A 21,117-nucleotide genomic window follows, 5' to 3' on the forward strand; every position below is an offset into this window, starting at 1 on the left:
TATGGAAAGATGGGAGTTGTAGTCCAATAACAGCCGGAGACCCTGTACAGCAGGAGTTGGCAAAGTTTTTGTGGCTTGGGCCGGTTCATGGTCCCGCAGACACCGTGGTGGGCTGGAGTGCGCACCCATGCATGCACCAGCGCTAAAGTGTTGCTGCTCACCTTTAAAGCCCTAAATGGCCTCAGTCCAGTATACCTGAAGGAGCGTCTCGACCCCCATCATTCTGCCCGGACACTGAGGTCCAGCACCAAGGGCCTTCTGGCATTTCCCTCGCTACGAGAAGCCAAGTTACAGGGAACCAGGCAGAGGGCCTTCTCAGTAGTGGCACCCGCCCTGTGGAACGCCCTCCCACCAGATGTCAAAGAGAAAAATAACTACCAGACTTTTAGAAGACATCTGAAGGCAGCCCTGTTTAGGGAAGTTTTTAATGTATGGTGTTTTATTGTATTTTTAATATTTTGTTGGGAACGGCCAAGAGTGACTGGAGAAACCCAGCCAGATGGCGGGGTCTAAATAATAAATTATTATTATTATTATTATTATTATTATTATTATTATTATTATTATTATTTCCAGTACTCCTTCCAGTGCAGAGGAGGCATGCACAGCTTCCCATTGGTTGCAGGAGCTTCCTGCAGCCAATGGGAAGCCGGTCAGCATCACGGAAGGCGGTCCCTGCTCAGCTCCATGTCTGTTTAGAGCGGTGCAGAGGAGCCGAGTGAGCGTTAAGTGCCTGTCAAATGTTCCATTTTCCTCTCTCCCTTCCTTCTCTTTCTCTTGCCCGTTGCAGGCTTCTTGTGGGCACCTGGTTGGTCATTGGATGAGATGGGCTACTGGCATGGTCCAGCAGGGCTGTTTTTTATGATAGCAGCACAATGCATATTCACTGAACACTGTCAGAAGCTCATTCTGGGAAAAGGAATACACCTTTGGTCAGTTCGACCAATAATAATAATAATAATAATAATAATAATAATAATAATAATAATAATTTATTTATACCCCGTCCATCCGGCTGAGTCTCCCCAGCCACTCTTGGTGGCTCCCAATCAAATGTTAAAAACAGTACAGCATTAAATATTAAAAACTTCCCTAAACAGGGCTGCCTTCAGATGTCTTCTAAAGATAGGATAACTGCTTATTTCTTTCACATTTGAAGGGAGGGTGTTCCACAGGGTGGGTGCCACTACCAAGAAGGCCCTGTGTCTGGTTTCCTGTAACCTCACTTCTCGCAATGAGGGAACTGCCAAAAGGCCCTCGGTGCTGGATCTCAGTGTCCGAGCTGGACGATGGGGGTGGAGACACTCCTTCAGATATACAGGACCAAGGCCGTTTAAGTAGTTTGTAGTTTGGATTTGATATCCCGCCTTTCACTCCCCTTCAGGAGTCTCAAAGCGGTTAACATTCTCCTTTCCCTTCCTCCCCCACAACAAACACTCTGTGAGGTGAGTGGGGCTGAGAGACTTCAAAGAAGTGTGACTGGGCCAAGGTCACCCAGCAGCTGCATGTGGAGGAGCAGAGACGCAAACCCGGTTCCCCAGATTACGAGACTACCGCTCTTAACCACTACACCACACTGGCTCCCAATTTAGGGCTTTAAAGGTCAGCACCAACACTTTGAATTGTGCTCGGAAATGTACTGGGAGCCAATGAAGATCTCTCAGGACCAGTGTTATGTGGTTCCGGCGGCCACTCCCAATCACCAGTCTAGCTGCCGCATTCTGCATTAATTGCAGTTTCCAGGTCACCTTCAAAGGTAGCCCCATGTAGAGTGCACTGCAGTAGAGCATGCACCACTCTGGCAAGACAGTCTGCGGGCAGGGAGGGTCTCAGCCTGCGTACCAGGTGGAGCTGGTAGACCCTGGACACAGAATTGACCTGCGCCTCCATGGACAGCAGTGAGTCCAGAATGACTCCCAGGCTGCGCACCTGGTCCTTCAGGGGCACAGTTACCCCATTCAGGACCAGGGAGTCCCCCACAGCCGCCCGCCCCCTGCCCCCCCAAAACAGTACTTCTGTTTTGTCAGGATTCAACCTCAATCCTATGGCCTCTCTTCCACCTGCTGGCCCTGCCCTGTGCCAACACACTGATCTCAATTACGAAAAAGGGCCACCTTTGCCCTGTGCTCTCTTTGCCCCTTCCCTCTATTCTCCCGCCAACTCTTTCTCCACCTAGAACACCCTCTGCTCCAGCCGAAATTGCTCATTGCTGTCAACAGGGAGGGAGCGTTTTTTTGTTTTATGAAACAGCAGCCAAACCATTCCTTACAGACAACTGCAGAGTCAGCAGGCGAAAGTCATTGTGTTTTGGTTTATTAAGACAATTCCATTTGTAGGAATGGCTGGGGGACTTGGCAGGCATTTATACTGAGGTATTTACTGCAGATTAACAATGCACTGCCAAGAAATCTCAGTGAAGCAGGACGCAGAGGAGGAACCGGTCCAAGGCAGGATCCACTTGGTGAAGAGCCATAGCTGAGTGGAAGATATCCCTGCACGCAGAAGGTCTTGAGTTCAGGCTCTGGCACCTTTAATTGGGTGGCTCCTTACACATAATCATTATCATAGAAAAGAGGGCACTGATCTGCATAACATTTGCACAGGCTTGTATAAATACACACTTAGAAACAAATGGTGCTATTTCTAGAGCCAACAGAAACCTTTTGCAGGCTACCAGACCTGGAGTGTCATAGACTCTATCTCCCTAGAGTGGTGAGCTGGACAGCTGACTGGTTGGCTAGAAATCCCTCCTTTTGTTCTGCTACCTTTGTGGCTTCTGCAAGGCTTGAGGTCTTGCAGGGAGCTTGCCTGAAGGATCACCATGTAAACATGCAGGACTGAGGTAATAAACGCAACCCCATTACCTTTGTAGTGTGCTGGACTAAGACCTGGGAGTTGTTTTTTTTTAAAAAAATATTTATTGGCTTTTCACAAATTTTAACAAACACACAAAATACACAATACACAAATACACGCACAAAGACAAACACGCATAATTTCAAAACCTTTTTTCCTTAAAACTTACTTCTCCGACTTTCCCATACCTCCCCTTTCTGCTTCCCAATTCACAAATTATTTCAGCAAATCCTCCCCCTTAATTTTATCTACTTTTTCCTCATTCTTTTCTTTTACATAAAATGTTGCTTCCATAATCCCCTATTCTCTATAACCACAACATTTTAGCAGTCATTAATTTTGCAATATTTCTTAAGATAGATTTTAAATTTAAGACCTGGAAGTTGTTGTTGTTTAGTCGTTTAGTCGTGTCCGACTCTTCGTGACCCCCTGGACCAGAGCATGCCAGGCACTCCTGTCTTCCACTGCCTCCTGCAGTTTGGTCAAACTCATGCTGGTAGCTTCGAGAACACTATCCAACCATCTCGTCCTTTGTCGTCCCCTTCTCCTTGTGCCCTCCATCTTTCCCAACATCAAGGTCTTTTCCAGGGAGTCTTCTCTTCTCATGAGGTGGCCAAAGTCTTGGAGCCTCAGCTTCACGATCTGTCCTTCCAGTGAGCACTCCGGGCTGATTTCCTTCAGAATGGAGAGGTTTGATCTTCTTGCAGTCCATGGGACTCTCAAGAGTCTCCTCCAGCACCATAATTCAAAAGCATCAATTCTTTGACGATCAGCCTTCTTTATGGTCCAGCTTTCACTTCCATACATCACTAATAACCTGGGAGATCAAGGTTCAAATCCCCACTCAGCCACAAAGCTCCCTGGGTGACGTTGGACCAGTCCCCATCTCTCAAGCAATCCTCCCTCGCAGGGTTATTATGAAGGTGAAATGGGGAGATGGAGAACCACCTACACCACCTTGAGCTCCTTGGGACACACACTGAATAATAATTCAAGCCAATGCACTGAGCTTAATAGATTACTGGACAGACCAGTGGGATCAGGGTTCAAATTTGTTTGCTGCAGTGCAGTCCTGTAGAAGTCTGCTCAGAAAAGCAAGCCCAGCTGATTTTAATGGGAGTGGCTCCCAGGTGAGTGAATCAAGGATTGCAGATCACAAGTCTATTTCTTTGACTGTCATCTGACAATATAGTTTCATGGTACAATCCATGGGGAAGTTCTCCTGTTAAAATACCTTGCAGGGTCCACACGAGGGCAGAAATATCAGTTCGCTAATGTGCTCTTCCTGCATGCATACAAACCGAAGCAGAACTAGGTTAGTCAAATACAGCTTTCCCCCATCATCTAGCCCCTGGCTAAACATTAAAGAGGCACAACTGTTAACATTCGAATTGCAATATCCTCTAATTAAAGAAACCCTTTGTTCAGCAAATATTGAGTACGGAGGAAATTAGAGCTACACATTAATGAGTTTAGTGGGGGGAAGCATTCCCAACTTAACGCCGAGGAACAGATTTGAGGCCACTCTCGAGGGGACCCGAAAACTCCAAGGCTGAGATAATACAACAATGCAAAGAGTTTGCTCATGCAATAGCTATAGATGCAGCAAGAGCACTTTCCCCTCTCAAGGGTGCCATACAGCCTGTCACTCTCATGAGGAGCAGAAGCACCCATGAGCATAAAGGACGGCAACATGGGATGCTCTGGTGGGACATGGCAATGTATAGATCAAAAAGCCACAGTTCTATAACATCACAGATAATGCAATGTAATGAGAACATTAGAAAGCAGGGCATAAGGACCAGGAAAGATGTTGGCATCTGTCTGTCCCAAAGACAATGGAGTGCACAGACCCTTCAAGTGTCCCTATTTTCCAGGAACAGTCCTGGATTTACAGGAGCCAACCCAGTTTCTGATTTGATCCTGGAATTTCCCGCTTTTCCTTATGGTGTCCCTATTTTCATCAGAGAAATGCTGGAGGGTATGGAGTTACGTGACCCTTGAGCCAAGGAGATAATTAACTCTACAACCTTTAGAAGACATCTGTATACCCCTGTATAGCAGGGATCGGCAACCTAAGGCTGTCCTATTTTTTAAGTGCTATACAGTGGTACCTCGGGTTACAAATGCTTCAGGTTACAGACTCCGCTAACCTAGAAGTAGTACCTCGGGTTAAGAACTTTGCTTCAGGATGAGAACAGAAATTGCTGAGTGGTAGTGTAGCAGCAGCAGGAGGCCCCATTAGCTCAGGTTAAGAACAGTTTCAGGTTAAGAACGGACCTCCAGAACAAATTAAGTTCTTAACCCAAGGTACCACTGTACTTAATTGCACACACACAAGGATATCAAGAGAAATCCACACTGAAGCGCTGAGAGATTGCACACTGGCATGGAAATGTGGAGAATTGAACTTAAGAATGGAAAAAGGGGAACCCGGGAGAAACTGAAAATGATGGATTCACCCATCTGTACTGAGGCAGGATTTGATTCTGGGTCTTCCTAGTCCAACCACAGGCCCACACTTGCTCTTTTCTTCCTTCATCTTACAGTGTGACTGGTTGCCTGTCAAACATCTCATTTTCCCCTCTCCCCCTTCCTTCTCTTTCGCTTGTGCATTCTGTCTTGCTGGTACAAACCATGGAGGTGCGGAGGGTTGTTTTCCATTCCTGGTGGAAATCCAGAAGCGCATTGGAGATCGCTTTTGACAACACCACCTCTAATGCTGGCTTCTGTGTACTGGTCTGATATTAATAGCAGAAAAAGACAGCTGGGGAGCATGCAAGGGAGGCAATGACCTGCTTTAGGAATTCCTTTATCCTCCTGTGGTGAGACACTAGGAAGCAATTATGTAAAGTTCTCCGGAACAGTCGTTTTTCATTTGGATCATGAAAAGTGAAAGCTCCCTTCATCCCTCTGTTTCCCCTCTCCCACTCCTGCTCACATTGTGCTCTTCACAGTTCCATGCTTTCCCCACACGTAAAAAAATTTAAATTAGATTAAAGCAAGGAAATCCACAAACCTTGTAATAATGGCTTCCAATATTAGAAAATTGGAGCAACGCGGTTTGCCGCAGCTGCCACTTCCTTCCATTCATTTGCTCCCTCCACCTCCATCCCCTCTCTGAACCTCTGACATGGAAAATATGATCACAGAATCATAAAGCTGGGGTGACCTCAAAGGTCATCGAGTCCAACCCCGTGTTGATGTGGCAGGGATGTTTCGAGTGGCTAATTCTGTCTCATTTCAGTCTCGCAGGCAAATGATAGGTCTGTTTCATCCTATTGTATGTCATTACATTCTGTGCGCCATCCCATTGCATGTCATTTCATTGTTCACATTGTGTGTGTGCTTTTTATATAAGCCACACACTTCTTACATAAAGGCACCCTTTGCTTATGCGAAATACCCATTTTTTTGGTGCATGCTTTTTGCGCATGGAAAATGCACACCAAATCTTGAGAAAGATGTAATCCATCTGGGAGTTGCATTCAGTTCTACAAGTGAATTTGGGAGCACTCCAGCAGCATAGCTGTCAAAGTTTCCCTTTTTTAAAGAGAAATTCCCTTATTCCGAGTAGGATTCCTCGCAAGAAAAGGGTAAAAGTTGACAACTATGTGCAGCAGGTCTTTTGCAAAAAGCAGGCTGACTGTATCCCTCACCCCTGCTGCAAATGCAGGAAATCTAGCAGTACAATGTTCTTGATGTTTTAATTCCTTCTCTCCTTATTTTTGTATGCTGCGGGTTGAACCTGGTGTCTCCTGCAAATTCCTTTATGAGATACCTGGTCCACCCTTCTCAGACGAGTGTGTGGATGGGGAATTAGATAACCACCAAACTTTGTACTTCTTAGAATCATAGAACTGTAGAACTGGAAGGTACCATGAGAGTCGTTTAGTCCAATCCCCTGAAATACAGGAATCTTTTGCCCAACATGAATATTTATACCACACTTTAAGAGCAGAGGAAAACACCCTAGGAAGAGATGGGAGGAACTCAATAAATTTAAAGCTGTAGCAAACTGAGCATCTGAACTGAATAAAGGGATTAGATTCAGGTAGGGATGTTAATGTTGTTTGATGACTGGATTTCCTGCTGATAAACTGCTGCCCGGAAACCAATGTCCACACTGTGGAAGGACGTGTGGATCCAGAATTGGCCTCCACAGTCACTTACGGACTCATTGTTAAAACCATGTTTATGGTTTCGGCTACAAGTGATCGCCAAAGAAGAAGGAGAAGGGATGTTAATGTTATTTGATGACTGGCTTTCCTGCTCAAACCCACAGTGGAACAGGTAGGAAGGTAGCAGAACAGAACTGAAAGTGTGGAAAGAACTCCCCCCCCCCCCCCGCAGAAAAGAGAGGTTCTGCCTTCAACTTGAAATAAATTATTAAATCTGCTCCACATAGAAGCCACGCGTCTTTCCAGCCATCATCTCCCCAGACAGAACTCATCAAGGGGAAACCATGTTACATTTGTGAAAAGTACAGATTCCCGCCTCCCCGGCCTCCCTTCCAACTCTGCCAGGTTGCTTCAATGCACAGATGTAATGCGACAGCCACAACACGAGGATTAGATTGCTTTTACGTGGGGTGGGGTGGTTTCTCGGTACAGAGAAAATGAGGAGAGGTAGGAGTGGTGCACTCACACGAGAGGTGCAGCAGGAGAAGATGACGAGAACAGAAGGCTTCTGAGAAATTGAGATGGGCCCTGATCCATGCTCGTTCTATTAGATAGTCTCCTTTCCTTCACTGTAGGTGAGTGGTCAATTCTGATGACCAGATTAGAGGATACATTTGCTACGGGCTGGCACCCGGAGGGTTAGCCCTTCCTGTAGGTAGAGTCATCATCATCATCATGTTGTTGGCATTTGTCTGTCTCAGGAGCCAGCAGAGGGGTGCACCTTTGGGGGTGAGGTCAAGCTGTTGGAAGGTTGCAGTGCCTGCTGTGGCTGCAGAGACTGATACAGATGAGACATGTTTTTGTTAGATTTCTCTGTGTTACCACTGTGCAGTGCTTTGAGTCACAAGACCCTGTTTACATTCCAGACATTCCAGGCTGTTGGAAGTCTCATGAAAGGCGGGAGACGGATGTGATGTTTACTGGTTTCCTGTTCCTTTGTTTTTCAGTTGCTCTCTGCTTTCACAGAGAGAGAATGTATATTTCTTTTCTGTCTGCATAGTTAGAAATAAAACACTCTTTGCAATGTAGCTGTCTGTCTGCAGATTGACATGGCTGATAATGGGTGAATGTTAATGTTGTGAATGCTGCGGGTTGCGAACGTGCATCCCGCATGGATTACGTTCGCAACCTGAGCGTCCACTGTAGACAAATTCATGGACAATCATGAAGCAGTCATGAAGGCTATGTTCTGCCTCCAGTGTCACAGGCAGTATGCTGCTGCGTACCACTTGCTGGCCATCACAAATGGGGAGAGTGCTGTAGACCTCAGGTTCGGCTTTCAAGCTTCCCAAGGACATCTGGTTGGCCACTATGGAGACAAGATACTGGGCGAGATGATGATTTGGCCTGGTCCAGCAGGGATGTTCTCACGGTTCTACAGTGGTACCTTGGGTTACAGACGCTTTAGGTTACAGACTCCGCTAACCCAGAAATAGTACGGGTTAAGAACTTTGCTTCAGGATGAGAACAGAAATCGCGCGGCGGCAGCGGGAGGCCCCGTTAGCTAAAGTGGTGCTTCAGGTTAAGAACAGTTTCAGGTTAAGAACAGACCTCCAGAACGAATTAAGTTCTTAACCCAAGGTACCACTGTATGCTTTTTCTAGGTGGGGGGGGGGGATTGTATCAGGGATGCATCACATTATTTCTATGGGTATCTGAAGGCAGAACGGAGAACATGGCAGAAATGGAGGATCAGATTTCTCCAAATGTAGCGTGCAATGGTTTTGTGCTAAGTTATATGCACAAAGGGGACGCAGGTGGCACTGTGGGTTAAACCACAGAGCCCAGGACTTGCCTATCAGAAGGTTGGTGCTTCGAATTCCCGCGATGGGGTGAGCTCCCATTGCTCAGTCCCTGCTCCTACCAACCTAGCAGTTCGAAAGTGTGTCAAAGTGCAAGTAGATAAATAGGTACCGCTCCGGCGGGAAGGTAAACGGCGTTTCTGTGTGCTGCTCTGGTTTCGCCAGAAGTGGCTTAGTCATGCTGGCCACATGACCCGGAAGCTGTACGCCGGCTCCCTTGGCCAATAAAGCGAGATGAGCACCACAACCCCAGAGTTGGCCATGACTGGACCTATTGGTCAGGGGTCCCTTTACCTTTACCTTACATGCACAAAAGTTCAAAGAGTTAGATGAAAATAGGCACACGGTCAACTAAGAAGGGAATGGTGGTTGGGACTTTGCAGCTGGGCTTGGGTTTGGCTGTTATAATTATGAACAGGACGTGGTATTTTTTCCAGACGAGAGACCAGACAGACATTTCAAGCAGACTGAATAATTAACTTGCACAGCATGCAGACATAATGTGTGACACTACGAGGTCATTAAGATTCCATCGCAATCTTTCGATCAATAGGACATCATTTGACATGCACAAATTTTGCTCCCCAACCCAGCAATTCCTGTGGGGACCCTGATGGTAGTACAGCATGGTGGCAGCTGAGAGGATGGACTCTGAATCAGTAAATCCCCATTTACATCTCACCCTTTCCATTAAACCCCAAGCTGGCATTAGGACAGACACTATTGCTGCGTCTCTGACCTCTCCCTTGTATAATGTGCTGGTCATCATATTGACTTTCCTTACTGGGCAGTTGGGGGAATTGTTGAGATAATGTATGTTTGGTAGTGTATGTATGTTTTGAAAACTGTGAAATGCTTTATGCAATTATTATTATTATTATTAGTAGTAGTAGTAGTATGTAGTAATCATTACTACTGCTACTATTTGCTCTTTATGTCTGGTTCACACAACCAGTCATCATAAGATGTATTTTGGGCAGAGGGTGATAATAATAATAATAATAATAATAATAATAATAATAATAATAATAATAATAATAATAATTTATTATTTATACCCCGCCCATCTGGCTGGGCTTCCCCAGCCACTCTGGGCTGCTTCCAAAAAAATATTAAAATACTGTAATACATCAAACATTAAAAGCTTCCCTAAACAGGGCTGCCTTCAGATGTCTTCTAAAAGTCTGGTAGTTGTTGTTCTCTTTGACATCTGGTGGGAGGGCGTTCCACAGGGAGGGCGCCACTACCGAGAAGGCCCTCTGCCTTGTTCCCTATAACTTGGCTTCTCGCAGTGAGGGAACCACCAGAAGGCCCTCGGCGCTGGACCTCAGTGTCCAGGCAGAATGATGCGGGTGGAGACGCTCCTTCAGGTATACTGGACCGAGGCCGTTAAGGGCTTTAAAGGTCAGCAGCAACACTTTGAATTGTGCTCGGAAACGTACTGGGAGCCAATGTAGGTCTTTCAAGATGTAGCTTTGTGAACACACCAAGCCACCCTACATCATGCAGTTGCTATTTAACAGATTCTGGAAATCTATATTTTAACAAAATGTTATCCAGGATTGTGTGCCTGAGGATCTAACAAGTTTACAGTTGCGATGTGTCCTCTTTTTCCAGGACATGTCCTCTTTCTCAGGGGTAATTTTTTGTCCGGGTGGATTTTTAAAATTTGCCAAAATGTCTCTGGTTATAATTTCCGGATGACACATAGATATAACTGGTGGCTGAAGACTCTCTCTCTTCTCCTGCCCCTCTCATCAATATATCACAGCTTCTATAGCCTACATACAATAGGGGTATTTAAAATGAGAGTCGTCATAGCATCCTCCTTTTTGCTCTTCAAAATATGGCAACCCTAGAGGTTAGCATTGCAGAAGACGCTTACCTCTTCTGTAGCTCCCTTTGCACTAAGTCCACCTAAATAAGTCTTAGCTGAATGGAAGTGTTTTTCCAGGGTTTCAGGCAGGAATCTCTTTCTATCCTACCTGGAAATGTCAGGGATTGCACATGAGACCTTTTGCATGCGAAGCAAGTGCTCTGCTTCTGAGCTAACACAAATACATGAGAAGGCCTTCTACTGATTATCCTTTTCTTTCCTGTGTTTTATTCTCCTTTCCTAACACAGTGCGGATGGGGATTTCGCAGTCACCCACCTCACCAAAGCCCACCTGTTCTACGACGGGCGGATCAAATGGATGCCTCCAGCCATCTACAAGAGCTCCTGCAGCATCGACGTCACCTTCTTCCCCTTCGACCAGCAAAACTGCACCATGAAGTTTGGCTCGTGGACTTATGACAAGGCCAAGATAGATCTGGAGAGCATGCACCGCCATGTAGACCAGTTGGACTACTGGGAGAGTGGAGAATGGGTGATCATCAATGCTGTGGGCAATTATAATATCAAGAAGTATGAGTGCTGCTCGGAGATCTACCCTGACATCACCTATTCCTTCATCATCAGACGCCTTCCTCTCTTCTACACCATCAACTTGATCATCCCCTGCCTTCTGATCTCGTGCTTGACTGTCTTAGTCTTCTATTTGCCTTCGGAATGTGGGGAGAAGATCACTCTTTGCATCTCAGTCCTCCTGTCTTTAACTGTCTTTCTCCTCCTTATCACCGAGATCATCCCCTCCACCTCACTGGTCATTCCGTTGATCGGAGAGTACTTGCTCTTCACTATGATCTTTGTCACCTTGTCCATCATCATCACCGTCTTTGTGCTCAACGTCCACCACCGTTCCCCTCGCACTCACACCATGCCGGACTGGGTGAGGAAGGTTTTCCTTGATGTCGTCCCACGCCTTCTCTTCATGAAGCGTCCTTCAACAGTGAAGGGCAACTGCAAGAAGCTCATCGAGTCCATGCACAAGATAGCCAACTCTCAACGCTTTTGGTCCGAGATGGAAGTGGAACCCAACTTCACTACCTCGTCATCCAACAGCCCTCAGAGCAACGAGCAATCTCCCACGTCCTCTTTTTGTGCCCATCTCGATGACCAAGCAAAACCACCTCCGGTGTGTAAGTCACCATCTGGGCAGTATTCCATGTTGCACCCAGAGCCGATTCGGGCCAGTTGTACATCCCTCCAACCTCCCTGCCACCCTCTGGGAGACTCTCAGTCCAGCTCAATCTCCAAAGGCAGGTCGCTCAGTGTCCAGCAGATGTACAGCAGCCCAGTGAAAGCAGAAGAAGGGACCATACGTTGCCGGTCGAGGAGCATCCAATATTGCTACTTGCAAGAGGAGTCATCCCAGACCAATGGTCAATCCAGCGGATCCCCAGCCTCCCAGCGCTGCCATCTCAACGAGGAGCAGCCCAAAGCCAAACCCACTCACTGTAAATGCAAATGTAAAAAACCCGAGTCAGCCAGCACCTCAGGGCAAGGGAGCAAGACTCTTGGCCCAAAAGACCAGCAGCTTTTGCTGATGTCGCCGGCCTTGAAGTTGGCCGTGGAGGGGGTCCATTATATTGCAGACCACTTGAGAGCAGAAGATGCAGATTTTTCAGTAAGTAAAAGAATAGCAGTAACTTGTTTGCATCAGCACCTTTTCGCTGCAAAGTTATACGACTCGGGATCCAATTTATTAGTACCACTAGTGTGCAGCTGAATGTTTTCCACCCTCATTAATCATAATAATGTTAGATTATGTGTGTCCCCACTCCTGCAACATTCATTCAATTATTATTTTTGTAGCTGTTCACAACCAAACTTTCCTCAATTATTTTCCTCTTTTGCTGCCTCTTCAACATCATTTCCCCACTCTATTTTGTTTCCTTCTCAAGTGATCCTAGCCAATCAGGGATTAGGTACTGTAGAAGATGGAATCATAGCAGCACGTAGCTGATCACTGTTCGATATGTATGATGGCGCTACAAGTAAACAAAACATATTCGGGGGAGCTTGTCCTGGTGGATTGTAGCCTTTCAGGGATTACTCTATGTATTGAACAGTTTATTTTGCAGTGGTCCCAGGAAAATCATTGAAGGGCTCCTTTCCGCTTCTGACAAAGCTTTTTGTGGAATCTCACCCCTTCATTTCAGCACAGAGCTAATTCTTACCATTAACATCCGAGGCTTTGCACCACATAAGTCCTTTACAAGTACATTCGTATGATAACATGGGCCCATTCATTCATACTGTACACTTCCAACTGCACCCTTGGTCTTAAGTGGATAGCTTAAAAATTGCAATCAGTTCTTATTTCCTGCTTGAACTTATGAGTAGTGGGAGAGGGGAAGCAAGGATTAAGGGGGAAAGTTTAATATCCAAGGTGCTTAAATCTATTAGGTCCTTCATCAGGGTGTTTCATATACAGAAGTTCAACCTTCTCTAATACTATCTCATTTCCCTTTCTACTTGAAAGTGCTTAAAAGCATGTGGGCAATGTCTGGTAGACTCCAAAAGCTCAGGGTTTGATGGGAGAGATCTGAGCCAATTGTGATCCAATTTTTTGCCCCCTCAGAATTCCAGTGGTTGTGGAAGAATGGGGAGGGATGTCCAAGCGTTTAGGTGGGGGAATATAAAAGTTTTGTTTTTTAATGAGGTCATTGGGGTTTCCTCTTCTTTTCCTTCCACTTAAAAACAACATCAAGTTGCTACTGCAATTGAAGTCTGGCAACTGGGCTGATGTTCCCATGAAAATATGGGCTGGAATGCCCCATGGGAACTCATCACTTCACAATATTGCAAGTAAGAAAAATGCTTTTTGAGGGGGAAGCTACCTGAAATGGTTTCAAGTTTCGCAGAGGCTCCCTGAAAATTGCAGAAATTCTCTCCCTGAATACTTTCATGTGGGACGAAGGTCCCATGAATGCTCACGTGGGGAGATTTTGGTTCAGTTCTATTCTGAATAGGATGTCCAATAAGGTCTGCATCCTTCGAAAGGAAAAATCAAAATTTGCTTATTCCTGGTGGGCATCAGTCACGAATGGTTCACTAACCCGTTGGCTGGTTTTTATAGTTTGGGTAATTCATGAGTTTTATTATCGGTCCTGTGGGTCCTCTTTTTATAAGGTCCCTGAAAAGGCTGGTGAGATGGAATAACAGAAATATCTCAAAGGAATGTCTTCAAACTCACCTCTTCATACCCAACCTCCATAATAAGTTACATTTTCACTTTGGTAGCTCAGCTGAGGCTCTAACCAATTGGATTTTTTCAACTTGGCAATGCAGTGTGCTGTTCACTGAGTGCTGGGTGTGGAGTACCACTGAGCTCAAACAGAGAGCCCCTTAGATTAGATACAGAGCCCTACTCCGTCTGCACCAGCAGGAATGTTGGTGAAATGGAGAGATCCGCAAGCATTTTGGGGCAGGCAAGAGACACTGTAGGTGGGGTATTAATAGTAAAATTATCCTTATGGAATGGGCCGTCCCTATTTTCATTGGAGAAATGTTGGAGGGTATGCTACAAGCCAAGGCCTGCAGAATTCTCTCATTCTGGGACACTTGCCACTGACAAAACAACTGGGGTGCCCCCCCCCCGAGGGACCATCTTCTTCCTCGTACAGCTTTGGCCCCACATCTGTCCTGCCCAGCCTAGCTCAGCCCAGCCTATCTGTATCCTGCTCAGCCCTGAGTCGTATGACCCCTAGCTCTGACTTCTTGGTCCCTGTCAGGCATACGAACTCCACTCTTGCCTGCCTCTTCTGCTTCATGTCATTTACAGCCTTTCCAGCTGCTGGGGCCTGACCCTGAAGAGTCTCCAGCACTGAGCCACTGGTGCTGGGTCTTGCCTCTGTGCTTCTTTATGCCTATGTTTAGCACACTGCAGTTAGTCGTGATCGCTTCAGTAGCTGTCGTGAGTTTTTTGTTTTGTTTTAAGAAGGCCAGGAGGAAAACGGACTGTGATGCCAGAACGACAACACTCCTTGAAAGCAAATCAGATTGTGGTGGGAGCAAACCTCAGTTCTCAGATGCCCACCTGGCTGCACTATGACTGGAAATGGCCACTTGCAGCAGCTTTCAATGGCCATTGGTGGCGCCCAACTCTTTCGTAGGACTGAGCACCAAAATATGGCTGAGCGTAATAAGCCATCCCTAAAGCTATTATCCCTAAAGCTATTATCTGGGAACAGAAAGCCTGCACCTTGCAAGAAACAGATAAAACCAAAAAAAAAGGCAAAAGAGAGAACTAAAAAGGCTGAGTTTGACTGCATTTCCCTTCATAGATAAGCCACCAACAAGACAGGGGATTATTATCACCCCTGTCTACTATTTACAAAAGTGTCTCTGGCAACTGAGTTTGGAAGGAACACCACACAGCAAAGTCCAGTTCTTAGGAGAAAGTTAAGTGGCTGCGCTAAGTTATTTTGTGGTGGAAACTAAGCTTCAGTTTTCCAGTAAGAAGAGTGGAGCACACTTCAAGGTCTCCAAGAATCTCATCATACCATTGATGACATCAACAGGGGCATGTTGAGATCTAGAGACATGTGAACAGTAGAGCCAGAGGGATCTGGAACAATACCTTGGTGTCTGTCACGAATTCTCCATGACACTTTAGCAGAAATGCTCAGAGGTTCTTCAGTGCAGTACAGTATATTTATTGTGAGATATATATATATATACATACAATACAGGCTATAAATACACGAGCAGTTCATACAGTCAAACAGAGTACCTGGCTGCACCTTAAGGCAAATAGGAAGACCTTTCTATCTCTCCCTCTCTGACCACACTCCTCTACACCACCCCCTTACTGCTGGACAGGTTTCCCTTTTAAACCGATGACAGCCAATCAACTGACAGCACATTACTGCTGAGTCTTTCTGACCCAGCACTTGCATAGAAAGTATTGCAGGCTGATTGCATCAGCCAGTTGCATCAGCTAGCAAACTCAAGCCTGCAGACTTACTATCTCACACAGCATTCTGTGAATCCCAACAGTGTCCTCAGAGTCCTTGTTTGCCTGTCCATTGCTAGAAAGTACTATATCAGAATGGGGTGATCACTTGGCTTTTCCAGGAGGCCTTCAGATTTTCCAGGAGACACATTCCTCTAATTCCCTCCTCCCCCGTCCTTAAGTACATCAGACCAGGCTTTGGATTATAAGGCGGGGAAGGTTAACGAGATACATAGACTCTACCCCACGTCTAGCCAAATCCAATTTTAGCCAAATCCATGCCCCACATAGTTTTTTGTGTTTTTTTTAAGAGTACCGGAGGGGTCAGAACAGTGACCTACTTTGGGAATTTTATTCAAAATATTATTTGTTGTATCTATTTAACCAATGTTATATACTGCCTAAAGGTAAAGGTAAAGGGACCCCTGACCATTAGGTCCAGTCGTGGCCGACTCTGAGGTTGCGGCGCTCATCTCGCTTTATTGGCCAAGGGAGCCAGTGTACAGCTTCCGGGTCATGTGGCCAGTATGACTATGAGCAGGAAATGCCGTGTACCTTCCCGCCAGAACGGTACCTATTTATCTACTTCCACTTTGACATGCTTTCAAACTGCTAGGTTGGCAGGAGCAGGGACAGAGCAACGGGAGCTCACCCTGCCACAGGGATTCGAACCACCAACCTTCTGATCGGCAAGTCCTACTCACCAGCAAACCTCTAAGAAGCTAACAAAAATATTATTTTTAAAATACCAGTAACAGCAAACATGAAACAAGTTGGAGATTCTTTAAAGAAATGCTGGAATTAAATAAAGTAATGGGCTGCTTCACACCTCCTCCCACTGCCACCTCTGTGATAACCACTGTCAGTCATAACATCTGCTCTACAGGCTAATACTGGTACACGTTTCTTCTCCATAATCCATCTTCACTCTTCATAGCAAGATAACCCTCCTCCTCTAACAAAAAACCAAAACAGAGTTATAAGCAGAGCATGACATTTCCGTTTGGGCTTCAGCGCCTTTCTCTACCACCCTGCTCCCATCACCTCGCCCAGACTCGCTTACCATTGATGGTTGAGATACTGTGCTGAGCTTGATTGTTTCTCTGCTTGATTGGGATGATCCAAATTGGGAATGTCAATGTCGTATTCCCACCCGATGTCAACAAGAAGAAATGGAGGGCTGTATTCAGCTACCCTGTTCTGCTAGCGGAAGCCAATGGGAGGACCCCTTGCTAGTACAATGGGGCTTTCTCCCCGTACGCCTCCCACACCTCTATTTTGGAGGGTTGGGACCACCCCTGGGAGAGTGTGCAAGGCGGAAGAGAGGGGAGATCGCTCCATCGGGAAAGCAGAAACACTAGCACTGATTGTGCAATCTCCTTAATACTACATTCACTGCCACCAAAAATCTAGCTAGCAGCTAATGACTGACACTGCCCAATTCTCCTTGATAGAAGTTCATCAAGGAGAGGTGAAGCCCTATGCTGCTTGGGTTTGTAATATATATATGCTGAGGTCTGCCATTGTTGAGGGTTGTGGGCTGGTAATCCTGCTGATGTGTTTGCACTGTGCCTACCTTGTTTCTGCCTAACCCCTTCCCCTCTCCAGCCCAAAGGATATCAAGTGAGTGGCACAGCCCTACCAAAGCCATCCTTTGCAGTGAGGCGGTACCTGGAGTGGGACATTTCCAGGCTTAATCAGAAACAGCTGACTTTGGCTGGCAGAAGAAGGCGGTTGCTGGTTGATTTCCCCCATGCTTGCATGTACAGTAGCTGTCAGAGGACAGGTTGTCTTTAGGGCAGGGCCAGAGGGGGAAGCAGGTGGAGTAAAGATGCGACTCTAACCTTTGTACGCTAGGCTATGTTGTAACTGCAGAAAAGTTGGAGGGTTCTATACATACAGACCTCTCTCCATCCTCTACCCAGGCAAAGAAGAGGCCTTATCACAGTGCAAGGATACATCTGGCAAAAGCACTCAAGGTGAGTGTGGAGCAGAGTCAGTGTGGGAAGAGTACCTGGACCTGAGATTCCCCCAACCCTGATCTCCCTGCTAGGGAAAATGCTTTGTCTGGAGACAATCAACTGGCTCAATCTCCAGTTGAAAGGGTTTCAGAGAGACTGGGGGAAGAACTTCTGCCAGAGATCGAGGAGAGCTTCTACCACTCAGAACAGAGCTTGGGTAGAGGAGGCAACCTTTGGCCCCAGAGATGCATGGGGACCCTGGCCTAATTTCCAAAGCCTCCTGGAAGTCCAGATCGATGGCATGAATGACCTTCCCCTTCCCAAACAGCCTGCCAGGCAGGGAGGAATACAGAAAGAGAGGGAGAGAGAAGGCTGTGTGGAATTTGTGTTTTGGGGAAAACACATTCAGAAGTGCACATTTTAAGAGAAAATGCATTTTCAAATGCATAGTCAAATGCATATTTTTGTGCCAATTAAAAAAAGAAATCACAGATCAATGCAGAAACAGGGCAGCACAGATTTTTATTTTATTTTTTGCAGAAGTGATATGGACTGAAATTGGACTTAGTTGTATACCTGTCAGTAATCAAACTTCCCTCGTGAATGATCGGACCATGAAGTATATATATAGCCAGTTATTTTTATATTCTTATATTTATATCCTACTTTTCTCCATGAAAATCAAGGAGTCATATATATGTTTCCCAAGTGGTCACCCATCCTGGAACTGACCAAACCCAAAGCCTCACATCCTCTTCAAACCACACTCTGGGACAATTTCCAGCACTGTGGTGAGGAGCTGCTTGGAACTGCACTGAAGGCTGCAAAGATTGCAGTAAATGAAATTGGGAGAAAGCTATGCCTTGTGGACTTTGAATGATGTGGCCCTGTGAGCTGCGGTTCATTGCTGCCACAAATAGCAAAGGGCCAAACTTTTAAAGGCTACGAGAGTTCAATCCTGTGCACATTGTGCAGCCAGTCGCAAAGCAGGAGTTCTTCCTCCTTTCCTTTCTTGTGTCTCGGTTTTCTTGAAGCAACTTGCAAGTAAACCCCACTCCGAGACAATAAAAGTGTGCTATATAGCATTTGGCAAGACTGGGAAGAGAAATGGTTAAAACCTTGCACTTTTTCGTCCTTTAAAATAGTGGGGTCACAGAGATTCGACAGAGTTGCACATCCATGCATGTTCACTAGCATATGAAAGCAGAGTCCATCATCTAAACCAGGCCAAAATAGATTGCAGGTTAGCAATTGCAAGTCCCTGGGCCACTAAAAGATGCTTATTAGCTCCATTTCCTTTGCCAGTCAAGAAAGCAGCAGCAACAGGTTTGGCAAAAGTGACTTCTGTGGCATCTTGACCTTAAGATAGAGGGTAAAAAGGTAAAGGTAAAGGGACCCCTGACCATTAGGTCCAGTCGTGGCCGACTCTGGGGTTGCGGCGCTCATCTTGCTTTATTGGCTGAGGGAGCCGGCATACAGCTTCCGGGTCATGTGGCCAGCATGACTAAGCCACTTTTAGTGAACCAGAGCAGCGCACGGAAATGCCGTTTGCCTTCCCACTGGAGTGGTACCTATTTATCTACTTGCACTTTGACATGCTTTCGAACTGCTAGGTTGGAAGGAGCAGGGACCAAGCAACAGGCGCTCACCCCGTTGCGAGAATTCAAACCACCGACCTTCTGATCGGCAAGTCCTAGGCTCTGTGGTTTAACCCACAGCACCACCCGCATCCCTAAGACAGAGGGTAGCACCTCTCAAAGTAGCCCTCTGGGAAATCTACTTACTGACCAGACATCTGAATAATAATTTCGTTTAAGCTAAGGCTGGCCACACACCAGACAGGGGGCCTGATCTGGTCTCCCCTGTTGATCCCCCCCCCTGGTCCCCCAAGGCCCCACTGATTTTGGCAGCTGTAGAAAAAAAAAGTAGACATGGCACTGAGGTATCCTTGATCAGCCCTGTAACCTGATGGAGATGCAATGTTCCCCTTCCCCCATCATCCGATGAGTGGGAGTGAGGATTGGGGTCTGTGTGGCTTGCACAACCCTGTGAGGTGTGTGTGCCTGCAAGCATGTGGGGTGTGGCCCCCCACCACTTTTGCCAACCCTCACCACAGGGATAAGACCCCTGGGGGGTTGGCCAAGGGTGAATGCCACCCTCAGACGAAAAACCTTTGCTCCCCTTCATCTAAGGAAATCCTGAACTGCCCAGTTGCCACCTGCCCAGTCAGATTTGATCTGAACACAATAATAGCCTCCTACCCAAGAAACAGAAAACCCATCAACTGCTGTTCTTGCTTTGCAGTCATCATGATAATAGAACTAGTCCCATTCATTGGAAGTCACACAATAGAATTTGTTCTGTGTTGCTTCCCCCCTGATTACTCATAAAAGAAGCAATCTTTTATTTTTCTTCTTTTCCGGTTTTATTTTTTTAGTTTTGCTTGCTGGGGGAAATCTTGCCACGCATTTCTCATAAATATCTTTCATAACGTTATTGAAGAAATCATTATGCTGTTATTGTTTCCCTGATCCCACACTTTCTTCTTTTTTCGCTGCCTTTAATTGGCAACATAAGGTTGGGTGATGAAAAATGCAATATTTCAGGTGCTTGTTTTTCTAGCCTGTCGATGCCTCTCCCTCATGTGACGCGTTGTGGCGCTTGGTGTTGCAAAGGACAGGCCCATTGCACGATTAATACAACAGAATTAACAACAACAACAAACAAACAACCCAGTGTGTGAGTGGGGACTCGAATTGGAGGGAAATAACTTACCACCGGCGGCCTTGAGTTTCCATCAACTTTATCTGGGGAAAGAGAGAGAATCCATAATATTAGAATGCTTGTTTTGTTCTTGGGTTGCTTCTGAAAAGGGAAAATTGCCTCTCTAGCTTCCAACGCCACAGGGACTAAAGTAATTTCCCCAGAAAAGTGTCTTGGACTCTGTCGGGTAAGCCTGCGCTGGCTTGTATAAATGTTTTGCATCAGAATTAACTCAATGCTTTCCCTACCTCTCAAAAAAATCAACCCTTTGCACCAATGCAACTCAAATTTCACCCCAAGAAAACTACATTCTGACATTTGTATGGATTGTGCAAATTAGGAAGCACATAAGAAGCCAGTTTATACTTTTCAGTGTTTTCTGCTCTGATTTGCGTTGCAATCAGGTGTGAGGATGTGGTGGCGCTGTGGTCTAAACCACCGAGCCTCTTGGGCTTGCCGATTGGAAGGTTGGCGGTTCGAATCCCCGCGACTGGGTGAGCTCCCATTGCTCTGTCCCAGCTCCTGCCAACCTAGCAGTTCGAAAGCATGCCAGTGCAAGTAGATAAATAGGTACCGCTGTGGCGGAAAGGAAAACGGCATTTCCCTGTGCTTTGGTTTCCATCACGGTGTTCTGTTCCACCAGTAGTGGTTTAGTCATACTGGCCACATGAGCCGGAAAGCTGTCTGTGGACAAACACTGGCTCCCTCGGCC

At 46.2% G+C, this 21,117-nt stretch overlaps 1 protein-coding gene across 3 annotated transcripts in view; it reads left to right on the plus strand.

The window, feature by feature from the left end:
• The window catches only part of CHRNA4 (cholinergic receptor nicotinic alpha 4 subunit), an 82,806-nt gene that overhangs the window by 46,184 nt on the left and 15,505 nt on the right, over positions 1 to 21,117 (plus strand). Inside the window, exons 1-3 of one of the 3 annotated variants that reach the window (XM_083507436.1) lie at positions 8,342 to 8,445; positions 10,965 to 12,348; positions 17,607 to 17,660. In XM_083507436.1, coding sequence (XP_083363562.1) covers positions 8,372 to 8,445; positions 10,965 to 12,348; positions 17,607 to 17,660 — 1,512 coding nt within the window. In that variant the 5' untranslated portion in view covers positions 8,342 to 8,371. Of the gene's footprint in view, positions 1 to 8,341; positions 8,446 to 10,964; positions 12,349 to 17,606; positions 17,661 to 21,117 lie in introns of those variants that run through there. The other 2 variants (XM_083507434.1, XM_083507435.1) reach the window with 2 other exon arrangements.

The sequence above is a fragment of the Podarcis liolepis genome, assembly GCF_965112155.1.
Source record: "Podarcis liolepis genome assembly, chromosome: 6".
Taxonomy (NCBI): domain Eukaryota; kingdom Metazoa; phylum Chordata; class Lepidosauria; order Squamata; family Lacertidae; genus Podarcis; species Podarcis liolepis.